Below are 14,164 nucleotides of genomic sequence, written 5' to 3'. Positions count from 1 at the left end.
GGTGAGAAGATAAGTTTGGAGGCGTGGGGGCTTAAACAACACAAAAATAAAAAAAAATAAGCGGAGGCGACGACTGGCAGGTGGGGAGACAAAAGGGAGACCAAGAAAAGAGGTGAGTAAAAACAGAATGGTGGAGAAGAAACGAGGCGACCTTGCGTTAGATTGATGCATCTCCAGAGAGAACTGATCGTACAGCCGCTCGCACACACACACCTACACACACACACACACACACACACACACACACACACACACACACACACAAGGGAGACCTCAGTGGTGCAGGGATCAACACTTTGTCACTGTGCAGGACTTTTCCATTATCCCGACTGTGTGTCTGGGTGAGTCGGGTCTGTTTCCCAGTCGGTGCCGGTGCTGCTGGAGATAATCACGCACTGGTTCTTCTGAGGACACACACACACACACGATCAGGAAAAACCAAACCAAAACAAACGTGGTGCACTGTGCGGTACTTTAACCAGTGATCCTTCACTCTTTCGGTTCAACTTATCTAAAAAGAAAACTACTTTAAAATGAAAATCTCTTGCATATGAATGTTTGAAGGCCTGGCTGGTGGGTTCTAAACACCTTTCTCTAATGAGCCATGGTTTCATTTATTCATCCCTGAAATGTAATTACGGCTGAATTGCAACCTTGTGATCATATTCAGCGTCACTTACTTCCTTTCAAGTGGAGTAATGGGAGCTTAGCAAAAAAAACACATTTTTAGCTTCTAAAGAACAACGTTTGATGTTTTTCTCTTCATAACCATCATTTAAAAAAACAAAAAAAACAACTCAAAAAACCTTGATAAGACCTCATCCAACTGCTGCAAAAAAGTGGAGTTGAATTGAGCTACTCATATGAGATTTCAATGGAATTAGTCTAGTAACTAATGATAAACATTAAACAAATAACGCATAATGTTTTTTTCTGAGTACTACATATAATTTGGATATTACATAATTCTGCAAAAATAATGATTTCTGTTGCTGTGTGTATTTGCCTTCTGAAAACAATAAACTCTAAAACTCCATGTGTGATGAAGCCAAACTCTATATCTTTTTTTTGCAGTCAAAGATGTTTATCCATAATTTTTGGAATATATTTGTCATTTTTTGAAGGCCTTTTCTTTTGTGACCGGCCTTAAGATGAATCCCAGTTATTTTCCATTTCTGAGTTTATTTATTACTAATTATTTTACAAAAAGTACTTGTAAAACATGACATTCTGCTGTTCTTTCAACACAGAAAATTCCGGCTGTCTGGAAGCCTCAACTTGACCATCGCGCCATTCTGAATCAAAGCCACGGACGTGTTTGCCAAGGACGCGGGCAAAAATTTGTTGGCCGGGCAAAAATAAACGAGGCAAGGTTTTTTTTTTGTTTGTTTTTTCCAGCAGTTTCAGAGATTGGTGAAGAAAAAAAATAAAAATAGAGAAAGTATAAAAGGCACTGCTGGGTTCCAGGTATAGGAAGCAATAAATGCGACGGCAAAAGAGGGAGTTCAAGAGGCAAAGAAGGAGGCAGAGGAAGCAATCACGAGAAAATACCACCAGGGTACCGGTGTTAATGAAAGGCAACGGAGAAGAAGAAAAAACACCTGGGATGACAAAGACAGGAAGAGAGAGCGTCACTCCGGGGGAACATCTAACGACCCCGGAAAGCGGCAATAAATATTCAAATCACCTTGAGAGCCCCGCCCCCCCTCGCCAGCTCCAAAGTCGGTTGACATGAGCGCAAACACGCCGTAAATCTACGGCGATCAGCCGCCTCACCACAGTAGACATCAGCGCCGCCGCGCCGCTTTTCACTCTGCCCTCCTCTGAAGTGCGGACACGACATCGTCCCACACCTGCAGGCTGATGGAGACGGATGTGAAGAGCCAGGTCGACGCCCCCGACTGGTGGCCACGTGCACGTCGCCAGCACGGTGTGGAAATCATTGACGGACATAGACAAAAGGCTGCACCGACTGGAGCTCACTTAGTGAATCATCCCTCTAATTCATTCATTCATTTCCGATTCCTGATTCTCCTGCACTCAGGGTTGGGGGGGTGGGGGGCTGCAATCCCAGCTGTCATATTGAAAAGGTGGGCCGATTTATCACAGAGCGACATTGAAAGACACATAACCATTTCAGCCACTTTCAGGTTCCCAGTTTTTTTTCAAGTGTATATTTCTGGACCTCGAGAGGAGCCAGAGAACCCAGGCAGACACGGGGAGAACATCAACACAGAAAGAACCCAGGCCTGGGATTCAAACCCACAACCACTGCACCGCCGTGTCACCCAACAGCAACAGTGTTCCGTCCAATAACCTCCAGATCTCCAGTGTGTGAACGTGAACGTGAGCGGACGCCTTCCCCGACTGAATCATTGGCCTTCTGATTTACAGCAGGCTCGCCCTCCTCCACACATACACGCACACACACAGCTGTGAGTTCATTCACAGTGACAGTGCGGCGAAGGCCGAGTGAATTAAAATTGCTTTTTTTTTTGCAAAGAGCGAGCCGTGTCTTTGCCCAACCCTTACACAGAAAGTTTAGCAAGACGGAGGCAGAAAAATGCTGAGAGTGAAGGAAAAATCTTGGCAGCCTCCTTTGTTTGTTAGTCTCTCATGCAGTGAGCAGAAGAACGGGACAGACGGTCAACAGATACTTCGTCTGGTTCATCTGATTCTCCTCAGAAATCAACTGATTGCCTGTCAGCATGAAACGGAAAATTACCACCAGAGGTGACCAGAGGTGACCAGAGGTGATTAGAGGTGATTAGAGGTGACCAGAGGTGACTAGAGGGGACTAGAGGTGACCAGAGGTGATTAGAGGTGACCAGAGGTGACCAGAGGTGACCAGAGGTGACCAGAGGTGATTAGAGGTGACCAGAGGGCACCAGAGATGGACCTACTGGCGACTGCACTGCTCCACTGAGCGGCCTTCTGTTTTGTTTATCTGTGGCTTAATGGGAAATCAAATACAGAACAAACAGTCTTATAGCGCCGAGTATGGCACCTTTTTGCACGATAAGAAAGACAAAGTGTCAAAAAGACAAAGAAAGAAACAAAACTCCAACACCTGAGACGACGATCACTCATGCACAATGGAATGGACTGACAAGCATGAAGGCCATACAGGAATGAGCTGTGCAAACACACACACACACACACACACACACACACACACACACACACACACACACACACACTCAGGACTCTGTAACTCTTCTCTCTTTGCCTTCTTTCTACAGTTAAAGTCACATTCAGTTAAGAACAATCGCACTCTGAGCTCCGCCCACAGCGGGAGATTTGAGTTGAGTTTAATCCCACTGAGGAAAAAAACAACAACAAGACAACCCCCCCCAAAAAAAACAAAACAAGCACTTGCATGATCTTAATCAGATGGATTCCTGGCCGGAGTTTGAGAGAAAAACTCTAACTATCTGAAAAAAAAAAAAAAAGGGTGAGCACCCAGAGGCTGGAAGTGGCACAGTGTGTGCCACGATGGGACCGCGGCTTATTAAAATTGCGCAGGAGCTCCGTGTCCCGTCACTTGGGAGACTGAGAGCGAGTAAACAAAGTGGTGCACCCTGGGAATCAGGCTAATTAAAACATACCATTCTACTCCTGACACTGGAGCCCCAATCGCCCCTCCCCTCCCCCCTCCCCACCCACATCCCCCCCGAACAGCCCAACAGCTCATCCTGGGACTCGGCTCTCGTTCAGAACACAACATGTCACAGGGGGGAGGGGCCAAACCCAAACCCGCAGTCAGACTGTCTGCCAGCCCCAAAACTCCGGCCTCATTAAAAACTACTATTCCTGACGCGTGCAAGCCCCGCCCCCCTCCCCTCCTCCGCAGAGCAGGTGTCCCCGCCAAAGACGACAGGTCTTGATAAAAATAGTTCCAGAGGTGTGATGTGGATGCGGATGGACGTCGTCATGTGACGCCTCTGCTCCGGTCTCCTGTCAGCCGAACGCTAACGGGATAAATTAAGATTAATAGTCTGACAAATAGAGCAGCAAGTCAGGAGGGTGTTTTAATAAACTCCTCCATCATCGCCGGGTTCATTTGGGTTCTACCTGCTCCAGGATGCCGTCGCTGTGGCTGCCGGCGTTGGAAAAAAAGAAAAGACAAAACGCCCCAGTTTCACCGCCTGCTCTGATCTTTTCAAAACACATCACATGAATGTCGTACAGTCTTGTCTACATTTACATTTTCCGGTTTTAGGTCCACTGTGATCCAAGTTTAGCAGCCTGTAAGGCTGTTGGACAACCAACGCGAACATTCACTACCCATCTTCACCTATCACCTATTTATTCCGGCTCTGATTTTCTTCTGAACTCTTACAGAAAATGCAGCTTCACCAGACTATTAAACTGAGTAGTTAACTCCTCCAGGTTCAGCCAGTTCAGCATCTGTCTTATTTTACTTTTCGTAGTTTCTTAGTAGTTTCCCCACAAGGCCTGAAATCATTTGGCAGTTTTAACAGTTTTATATACAGTTTACAGTTTAGATATATGTGTATATATATATATATATATATATATATATATATATATATACATATATATATATATATGAAGGCTCCATCATATCCCATGACTCTCAGTGCAGGAGGAGTGGTTATAGAAATTGAATGAATAAATGAATGAAGGAAGGAATGAAGGCTCAGCTCTTTAGTCAGCTTTGCCTTTCAAAAGCACAATAAAAATATGAAAGTGGATTAGATTGTAGTGTGTAGTTTTTAAAGGAGATAAAAGCGAGCAGCCATTAGGATTAAATAAAGTCAAAAGACTAAATAAAGATATCAAGACCCTCATCGCTCTAAAAGAAAAACACTGTAAAGGGTTGGAAAAATCTTGCTCCGGCGGTAATGAGTCAGTCCTTGCAGAGGACAGCACTGCGCCCTGTGGAGGTCTCACTCAAAGCAGCCAGCGAGCGATGTCGTACATAAATAATGAATCAGAAAACTCGTGTTGTGACTCAGCTGCATGAGAAGCTCAGGCGACCGGGGGGCAGCGAAGCCTGTCAGGAAAGTTGAGTTGCCGCGATCTGATATTGAAATCCCAGCTGGGCGGACTGCAGCCGGCTCTGGATCATCAGTGTGAGGGAAGAAATGACTCAGTCAAGACGGCGGAGCGCCGTTACCGTCTGTGTCTTGGCCCAGGCAGGTCGACAGCAGCAGCAGCAGATGCAGGAGTCCGACTCCCAGTGAAACCAGTGGTCTGACTGGGCCCCGGGACGGCGGCCCCCTCGTGTGCGTCCGCAGCATCTTCACCACCGCCGCGTTTCTATGAGCCTCCGCCTGCAGACAGGAGAGACGGACAGACAGCGTGAAAACACAGGAAACTCACTGCTTTTTGTTTGTGTTTTTCTGCAGCTTGTGGCAGGAAAGGCACCAAAGTCACTTTGTTGTACTTTCCCAAAGGAGCAATGTGGAGAAAGAGATGAAGATCTGGCAGGAGTGACAGTGATGTATTTTATTGAGCTTCATGGAGCTGAACACTGACCTCAGGAAAAGGAACTTCTGAGGTGCCTTCACACAGCAATTTAAAAACAACAACAAAAAAGTTGTTGGTGTGTGACAGCGACATTCGTTTTTCATTAGTTGTAATTTTGCCTTTTATGCTTTACATCCATGTGTGAGAAAAGATGAGAAAAGAGTACAAAATGCCCTACCATAAGTTGCAACCTATATTATATATATTATATATTGTCATCATTTTAAGAATCTATAATAATAAATATACCAGATAAACCAAATACAAGTTATTCTCGCAAAAAATAAAATAGTTTAAATAGCCCTTAGTAAGTCTACAGAGTTGACTTGGGCCAGAACAACAAAACAATTACAGTATATGAACAACCCTGAGCACAGCTTTTGAACACTTAAAATCCTTTAAAACTATTATAAAGAATCCATTTTAGCGTTAGGTCTTATTGTGAGCAGAAAGCTGCGGATGAGGTTCAGTTGAGGAAAAAGTTGCGTCTACACGAAAATGCAACTGTCTGCAACTGAAACATTTGTCACAGTCAAAGTGAGTCAAAATGCGAGACGTGTGAAAGGCGCTGCACTCCAATTCAGAGAGAAAGAGAGAGAGACAGAGAGGGAGAGAGAGAGAGAGAGAGAGAGAGAGAGAGACATTTAGCTCGCTGCGAGCGTGCGCGGGTTCTCTGTGCGTATGACACTAATTACAATTTATAAGCAGAACGTGTACCGCTGAGGGGGAAATACGAGGCGCTTTGAAGTTCTCAATCAAACGCTCACTGGCGTGTCGTCTGAGTGCGAGCGCGGACATCTGTAGAAATTGTCCTGGCGATGGCTTTGTGGGGAAGAGGCTCCGAGCGGCGCGATGTCGGTAGCAGCTACAAAACCTTCACCCAATACAACTTTACTGTGAGCACAGCAGCTCTGCCCCAACCACCGCTGCTTTCATGATCAGGCCTGGTTACTGATGAACTTCACGAGAAAGCAGCGATCTACAGAGACGACTTTGCCAAACGTGAAAACAGCAAAAATGATTTGCTGGATTTACTTTAGCGCTGACTTTTCTAAGTAACTGGATATCTTTCCAAGTCGTGACAAAGAGGCCTGACTCACTAAAAACTTTGCACAATAAAGAATGTGTCTTTCAAACGCGTATTGTGTGCAGTCCGATCAGCCAGTTTGGCTTAATAAAGATGCAGATATGATCATTTCTGACAGAACATGCAAGAAGTATTGGACCCAGAAGATGCAAATCAATTATTAATGTGTGCATTGTAATTTATCAAAGTTGAAAATCATTGGGACTGGTATTTTTTCTAAGGCAGGTACTGTATTTACTTTGCGTTATATATTGGCCACAGACAGGACAGGCGATGCTCACTGGATTTGTGTGCATTTGACTAAAACTATAATAATAATGGATTGGATTTATATAGCGCTTTTCTAGGCACTCTAAACATTTTACATTGAACCTCTTATTCTTTGACACCACATTCACACTGGTAGTGGTGGTGAGCTCCATGTGTAGCCACAGCTGCCCTGTGGCAGACTGACGGAGGCGTGGCAGCCAAACGGCCCCTCCGACCTCCACCAAACTGTATCTCACATTCGGGCGAGGCAATGTGGGTGTCTTGCCCAAGGACACAACAACAGACTGGGATGGATCTGGATTTGAACCGGCCACCTTTCGGTCACTGGACAACCCGCTCTACCTCCTGACCTACTGTCACCCAAAACTATAGCAATGATTTATTGCTGTCACACAGAAAACCCTACAGTGCCAACTAAAGATGGTTTTAACGTGAGTCATGGCCAAACTAAGAAATATCTTCTTGCTGTTGGCGTCGACAGACCTGTGTGGGCCGATGAGGAAACCAAAATCCTCCTTGACCTCAGTCACAACAATCAAAAACTTCCTCACCGTTCTCCTGGAAACTTTCTCTTCCTCAGAGCGCCATTTAGAAGGAAGAGCAGATGCTCCATCATTGATCCCCACCGGTTGGCCACTCTTCTCTGTCTCGCTAACATTAGCCGCCCTTTGCTACACTACATCTGCTATTCAATTAGTGCTGATTGATGGACTTCCCACGGTGTATTATTACCGTGATGGAATCAGATCACTACTGCCTGACCCTTCTGGGTTGGAGTCGTTGCCTGGCAGAAATATACACATGATATTGTGCCAAAGCCCCAAAGGTGAAATTTGCCGAACAGAGTTGTTTGAGTGGCACAGTTGACTCTGTGCCACTCACCGTGGTGCTCTTCTTAACTGGCCCTAACCGAGTCGCACTAAAGTACGGCAAAACAGTCAGTGAAAACCACTACAGCGACATTGTCAAAATTGCTTCATCAGCTTTTTTTTCTAATAAGAATGACTTCCCAGTGGAATAATCTGCACGCAGTTTCGCTAATTATTCTTGATTGAATACAGCTTGGATCGAAGTTGGAGATAATGAGCTTTCAGAGGCGCCACTCTGCAGACCCTGGTTGCAAGCAGTGTTTATTTCATTCCCTGTTGTCTTTCCATGGTCTCCAACCAGTCTGCCAACTCTGACCTCTGACCCATGGTGTCAACAGAACGTTTTCCTCCTCATTGCTTCCACTCATTGAATAATATTTTCTCTCTCTGGGTCAGTTCTCTGTGGACCCTGGAGATGGTTGTGATGTGGTGAAAATCGCAGTAGATCTGCAGCAGGTTGTGAAACCACTCAGTCCTCTCTCTTCCCCATTTCTGTTGCTGAATGTCTGGATGCAGTGAGTTGCTGCCGATATTTCTGTTGACAAGCAACAAAACATCATATGGAAACACAGCTGATATCAAAACTTTTTCTGACCATCTGTCGGATTTTTCACTAGAGGTGGCTGAGCTGCATTTTGACAGCAGCTCTTTTTTTCTTTTAACTAAAAATGTCATTGTTTTTGCTTAGCTACGTTTGAACTAATAATTTCCTCTTTATTGAGGAAGAAGAAAAATGGGCTCTTGGGGCTCTTGAAAAGGTGACACTGTCATTACTGGGGTCCCTATACGTGTAGCAATTTGAGGCATTATTTCCTCCAAGTGGGCCAGGGAGTCCAGCAGCAGCGCGACATTTTCATTTTCCGCTTTTCAAACAGGGGGAAAGTGTTTTTATGTTCCTGGCTGATACTGACTGCGGTGGAAATATTAGACTGAAATGAAAATGTTGAATAGTTGAAGCGGAAATTGTTTGTTTGACTTGTCAATGTTTGGGTATGACCAGGGGGACGAAGTGAAGGCTGCAAAACTAACAGATACTGGACCATTGGTCTGTTGTGCTAATTAAGTGTTAAACTGGTGTGACTGCGTCATACAACGGTATTTTCAGGTGGTGAGGTAGCGTTGACCACAGACATTGGTTTTGTCAGAGATGGTTTTGTTTGGTTTGATGTCAAGAGGTCATGGTTGGTGCAGTGAATCTGAGTCTGCAGATGTTATTTGGTTATTTTTTGCATGTTTTGAATTATTGATCAGGTCATTTACGTGTGTCAGTGCACATGAGATTTGTTGTGTTATACAGATAGACGTTTTTTTTTGAAGTAGTATGGACAGCTGCTTTGTGCAACAGTGAAATTTCCTTGCGATTCATGAAGTACATCCATTGAATAGAATCAATTGTCCCTTATTATCATTGTTCAAATACAGTAAGTGCCAAAGAAATTAATCCTTGCAATAAATGGATGTGGCGCCTCATTATGTCTGAAGCTGCCGCGGTTGCGAGGCAACGTTTGTCGACGGGCTGTTAGCGACGTGAAAAAAATTGCGAGGCAACAATTGCCACTTGGAGAAGCCGAAACACAGTCGTGGAAATGATGTTGGTGGTGATGGAGGAACAGCTGGCTCGCTGCTTTGTAGACGTGCCAGAGCCCACGGCCGACGAGAGCCAATCATGTGGCCCTGCTGAGAGCTTGATTGGCTAGAAAGGGGCGATGCTGTCCGGCCAAACCTCGAGGAGTCAGATTATGATTCACTCTCAGACAGAAGCTTTGGGAAAACAAACACACACACACACACATACACATATATGCGTATATATACCCTGCAGCTTCCCTCAAGTTTCCAAGTCTACCTGGATTCTACACTCCACTTCATAAACGCCTCTTTGGGTCAGAGGTTTCAGCCGTGAGTCACTGGAAAATACTCGAGCAAACCGTTGTGTTGCCCCGACGGCTGACCTGCATTACAATGTGGTATTTTTCTCCTAATGGACAAATCTGGGCTGCAGGTTTTTCCACTCCGAGACACTGGGGCCGTCATCCAGGGTGTTGTTTACCTCAATCAAACGCCTCTTCACTACGTCTCCCAGGCCTGTTTGGGTGAAACTCAGCTATATCCACTCTCACTTTGAGTATTCACGCAAATGTGAAAGGGCGATTTCAGTCCTTTTCCTGTGATGTCTATTTTTATTTATTTATTTGCAGCACGTCACGTCGGTCTTTTAAGGCGTAGAAAAATGACACCACCGTGGCTTATCGCCTTTTTGTCGCAGATCAATGTCAGCTTGGTCTTGCAAGTAAAGCTCACATGTCAGCGGCATCAGATAATACGTGCGTCGTCACCTCTGGCCGGTGTGAGACTGTCATTGCCGCAACATCAAACGTGGGAACGGCAGGAAGATAACCGTCAGATCAAATGTTAAACACAGACTATAGGTCAATGCCATGTTTGTTTTACCTGATGGGCCACGTCTCTTTTGGGGAAAGGTGGATCTATGACACTGAGCACTGTTTGTCTTGAGATTTTCGATAGTTTCTCAAACCAGGAGAGGTGTTTATCCGGTTGTTATATTAAAATATAGAGTACCATGTTTACGTTCCTACAATATTGTCTGCTCTGTGAATTCAGTTTTTCCGTTTACATGTGTGAACCTCCTCTTCCTCTCTGCCTTCAGAAAAGGACCTCCTCCAATTCCCAACCCCCTGTCTACAAACAACAGCTAACAAGATTGTTTGAGGCTAAGATTGGGGTGAAATGCTAATACAGTAGCCTAATTTACAGGAAGACAGAACAACACAGAATAATCTCTTTGGTTTGTTTTGGTTGGTCATCCAGAGCAAAACTGTGACCTCCACTAGCCAAAAAATACCTTTTTTTTTTCTTTACAACAAATCTTGAAAACAAAATGAATCAATGAGTCACTTCCACCAATTTACAAAACAAACTTGAAATTGAACAAACCTCGAGGTGAAACGAGAGAGGAACTTTTGCAAGTGTAGACGCTTTTGCAAGTGTAGACGCTCAAGTGAGGCCTGAGTGGGTAGAAGTTCCAATGGGATTTGACATTTGGCACTATTTTTTTTGGCAACAGTACCAAGAACTTTTTAGCACAGGGCAGTTTTCAGCAAAAAAATAAAAGGAGAGAAAATGTCCAGGTGACCCTTCAGACCCACTGCTGCAAAACTCCAGCGAGTGAAACTGACCGATGGTAATGTAGTTACTGTGCAAACTATGGTTTACTTATCTAGAGAAATGCAAACTGGGCAGTTGAATCTAGTCAAGATCTGCCAGTATTTTTTTTTTTTTTTTTTAAACATGATGAAACACAATTTATTAGACATTCACCCGATATTGTAGGAATGTAGGAATGGCCCTTAACACAATGGCCCTTAACACATGTCAGGAGATTTATGCGTGTAGTGAGCAAGGACATGAATTCTGCTGGTGTGAGACAGAAGGACGTAGAGGATTAGAGGGTCAGGTGTAATCGGTCCAAACCGATTGGCTGCAGCCCAAAGCAAAAGGAGAAGAGGAGTCTTGCCCCCAAAACTCTATGCCTTCTCCCACAGCAGGAACTTGTTTGGCATCCGACCAGACTATGAAAATTGTCGCCTAGTCCCTGAGAAGGTTCCTGGGTTCCCACGGTAGAAAAGGGCCTATTGTCGGTCTGAAACTCCAAAATTCTGTGAACCAAAACATTAATCAGTTACTGAAGGTCCAACAAGGGGTGAATTGACAATCGGGCCACCATGCAGCTGCACAGCTAAACACACCACCGTGACTCAGCAGCTGTAGAACACATGACCAACGTGGCTTTCATCCTATTAGCATATTGATTAACACCTTGGCCAATAGGAGGGACCAGCAGCATTTCGACCCACTTTCAACCTCTTCCTGGTTGTTAAATACACAGGACTCCGGACTCATGGGAACTGGAGAACTTAAGAAGCCTTTCAGATGAGAGGAAAAACGACTTGAAGATAGCAAAACCAATCCAGTTACCTCAACTTAACCATGCTACTCTCAGGTTACCTGGACGACTGAGAACCTTCACAGATAACACATGACTTTGTCACCTGACACCTGACATGGCAATCCATGAGTAGAGGCGCCGGCCCAGCTCTGAAAGCTCCTGAGAGTTTCTCTTCCAATTCTTTGGGAAAAGTTTGCAAAGCACGTGTGGCAGCATGGCAGCAGGCTGCGCTGTAAGCGGCTGTAACCGGCAAAGAGCGTATGAAGGCTGAAGGCGCTTCTCCGCTGGTGGAGCTTCAAAAAGTTCCCCTCTCTCCTGAGAGAGGGGGAGGAAATACACCTGGCAGAGAGAGAGAGGAGGGAGTCGACGGCGACGCTGGCACAAAAAGAAAAATGAGGCAGAATGAAAAAGACGCGGATCGGTGCTGGAAACAGAGAACGGCGGAGAAGACGCGAGGAGGCGGGACCGAAAGGTATTAATAGAGACGCCACAACAGACTCTGAGCCAGACAGAGGTAATGAGACCGAGACGCTAAGATGAAAGAGAGTGAGAATCAAGACTCAAACAAAACTCTGACCTGAGCGCCTTTAGAGTTAGCCCTCTGTTTACAGCCTCTTGCAAAGAAAATAAAGATGCTGGGTTTTAGCTTCCCGCTAAAACCGAGGACATGTTGGAACTTTCCACAAGATCGGCAAGGAGCGAAAATAAAGGCGGTCGTGTCAATGGGCGGAGCCAACACTTGTCTGACAATGTGTCAGTAACCTGAGAGAAGCCTTGGTGCCCTTTGTGATATCAGAGATGACCGTTTCAGGGCTGAAAAACAGATTAAAGAAAGCCAAGTACGGCCTTTGTGCGTTCACTAGCTTTTTCCGTGGCGTTGTGTTTTGGCTGGAAAACCAATTTCCCTGAGGGGACTCTCCCAAGGGATCAATAAATAAGTAGTATAATTGAATTGAATTGAATTGAATTGAATTGAATGAATGATGGAATTGATTGAAATGGGATTTTTGTGTAATGAGCAACATCTCACATCAAGAAGGTTGCTGGTTCGATTCTGGAGCTGGGACCTCTCTGTGCCCACAGTCCAAAAACATGCATGCGAGGTCAAAAGTGTGTGCAGGAGAAAGCGGGTTTCAAAGACGGATGGATTCTTGTGTGATGTGGGACCTTGAAGGCTTGCGGCTGGAAGGATAAAGTCAACAGTGTCAGTGTGTTGGTGAGTTTGAAGCACAGTCCGAACTCAACAGACCTCCCATGTACCACTACAAGTGTTGAAACTCTCCAGACAAATTCTGCACATCTGCGTGATTACGGCCAACAACTCTTCCTCACCTTCTTCCTCACCTGCCGCGATCAAAAGAACAACCAACAAAGCTGGAAAACATCGGAAAAACAAGTTCGCCACACAATATGGAACCCTTTCAATATATTTATATATATATATATTTATGTATAAACGCACCCACACGCACACATACACACGCGCACCCACACACATGAACACACGCATATACACACGCAGACACAATAGAGGACAAAGAAGAAGAAAAATGTGTAATACATTGCTCGTAGGTGAAGCAAAGAGAATGTCAGAGGGTCACGCCAAGAGACTGACTTCTGGTCTCTATTGCTGTAAAATTAGTCAACAAAATAATCATAAAGGAGCCTGTGAATAAAGGGGAGCCTTGACCCGAGCCGGGGTGGCGGGAAGCGTGACAGCGTGCTGTTTAAAAGTTGTTTTCTTTCTCGGTGTTTGCGATCAGCTGCATGTCAGCGATAAAAAAAGAAGACAAAGCAGAAGAAAAAACAAACCCTCTTGTTGCTTCAACGTCTGCCGGCTGCGCACGAAAGCAGCAGCAGCAACAACAAGAACAAACAGAGAAATATTCCCCTTGTACTTTTGTGACTCCTGCATCTTTTTCCCTGTCAGTCCATCTGCCTGTTTATGTCCGACCGTCCGTTCCGTCCATCTGTCCATCGCTCCTCTCTCAGCTGCCAAACTCACTTCCTCCTTTTTATTCCAGGCAGATGGCGCGCGGCCCCTGCTGCTAAATGACTCACTATGTGTGGCTTATTGTCTCACTGCAGGCCTGTCTTTTCTTCCCTCTTCCAGGACACGGTGCTGTGTAAGTGAGCGGAAGCCGGTGCAGGATTGTCTGCTACGCGGCGGTACAGAGAGAGAAAACACAAAACGTGGAGAGTTAAAGCGCGTTCCTGTGCGGGGGAGGGGGCGGGGCCTCGGAGGCAACTGATGGTTGATGAGAGTTGACGGGAAGAAGTGGCCAGACACAGAGGGGAAGGAGAGGGGCAAAACACAGCAAGTCTTGGAGAGTCGAAAAGAAAAGCAAAAAGGACCTGGAGCTGAATTCAGATCGAAAGTGGCTTGAAACACCATGAAACACCCGGCAGATATTTGTAGTTGCTGCTGTGACTCCTTCAGTCTGACTGCGTCATGCGTTTTTGTTCTGCTTCTAA

At 45.3% G+C, this 14,164-nt stretch overlaps 1 protein-coding gene across 1 annotated transcript in view; it reads right to left on the bottom strand.

Moving 5' to 3' along the window:
• The window catches only part of LOC142889383 (protocadherin-15-like), a 144,249-nt gene that overhangs the window by 109,941 nt on the left and 20,144 nt on the right, over positions 1 to 14,164 (bottom strand). The window contains exon 2 of the mRNA XM_076028094.1: positions 5,144 to 5,300. Coding sequence (XP_075884209.1) covers positions 5,144 to 5,267 — 124 coding nt within the window. The 5' untranslated portion in view covers positions 5,268 to 5,300. The remainder of the gene's footprint in view (positions 1 to 5,143; positions 5,301 to 14,164) is intronic.

Source organism: Nelusetta ayraudi, unplaced genomic scaffold (assembly GCF_046127955.1).
Source record: "Nelusetta ayraudi isolate G7.1 ecotype Tasmania unplaced genomic scaffold, CSIRO-AGI_Nayr_v1 ptg000022l, whole genome shotgun sequence".
Taxonomy (NCBI): Eukaryota; Metazoa; Chordata; class Actinopteri; order Tetraodontiformes; family Monacanthidae; genus Nelusetta; species Nelusetta ayraudi.
Note: the sequence above shows the minus strand (reverse complement) of the source record. Positions and strands in the feature narration are given on the sequence as shown.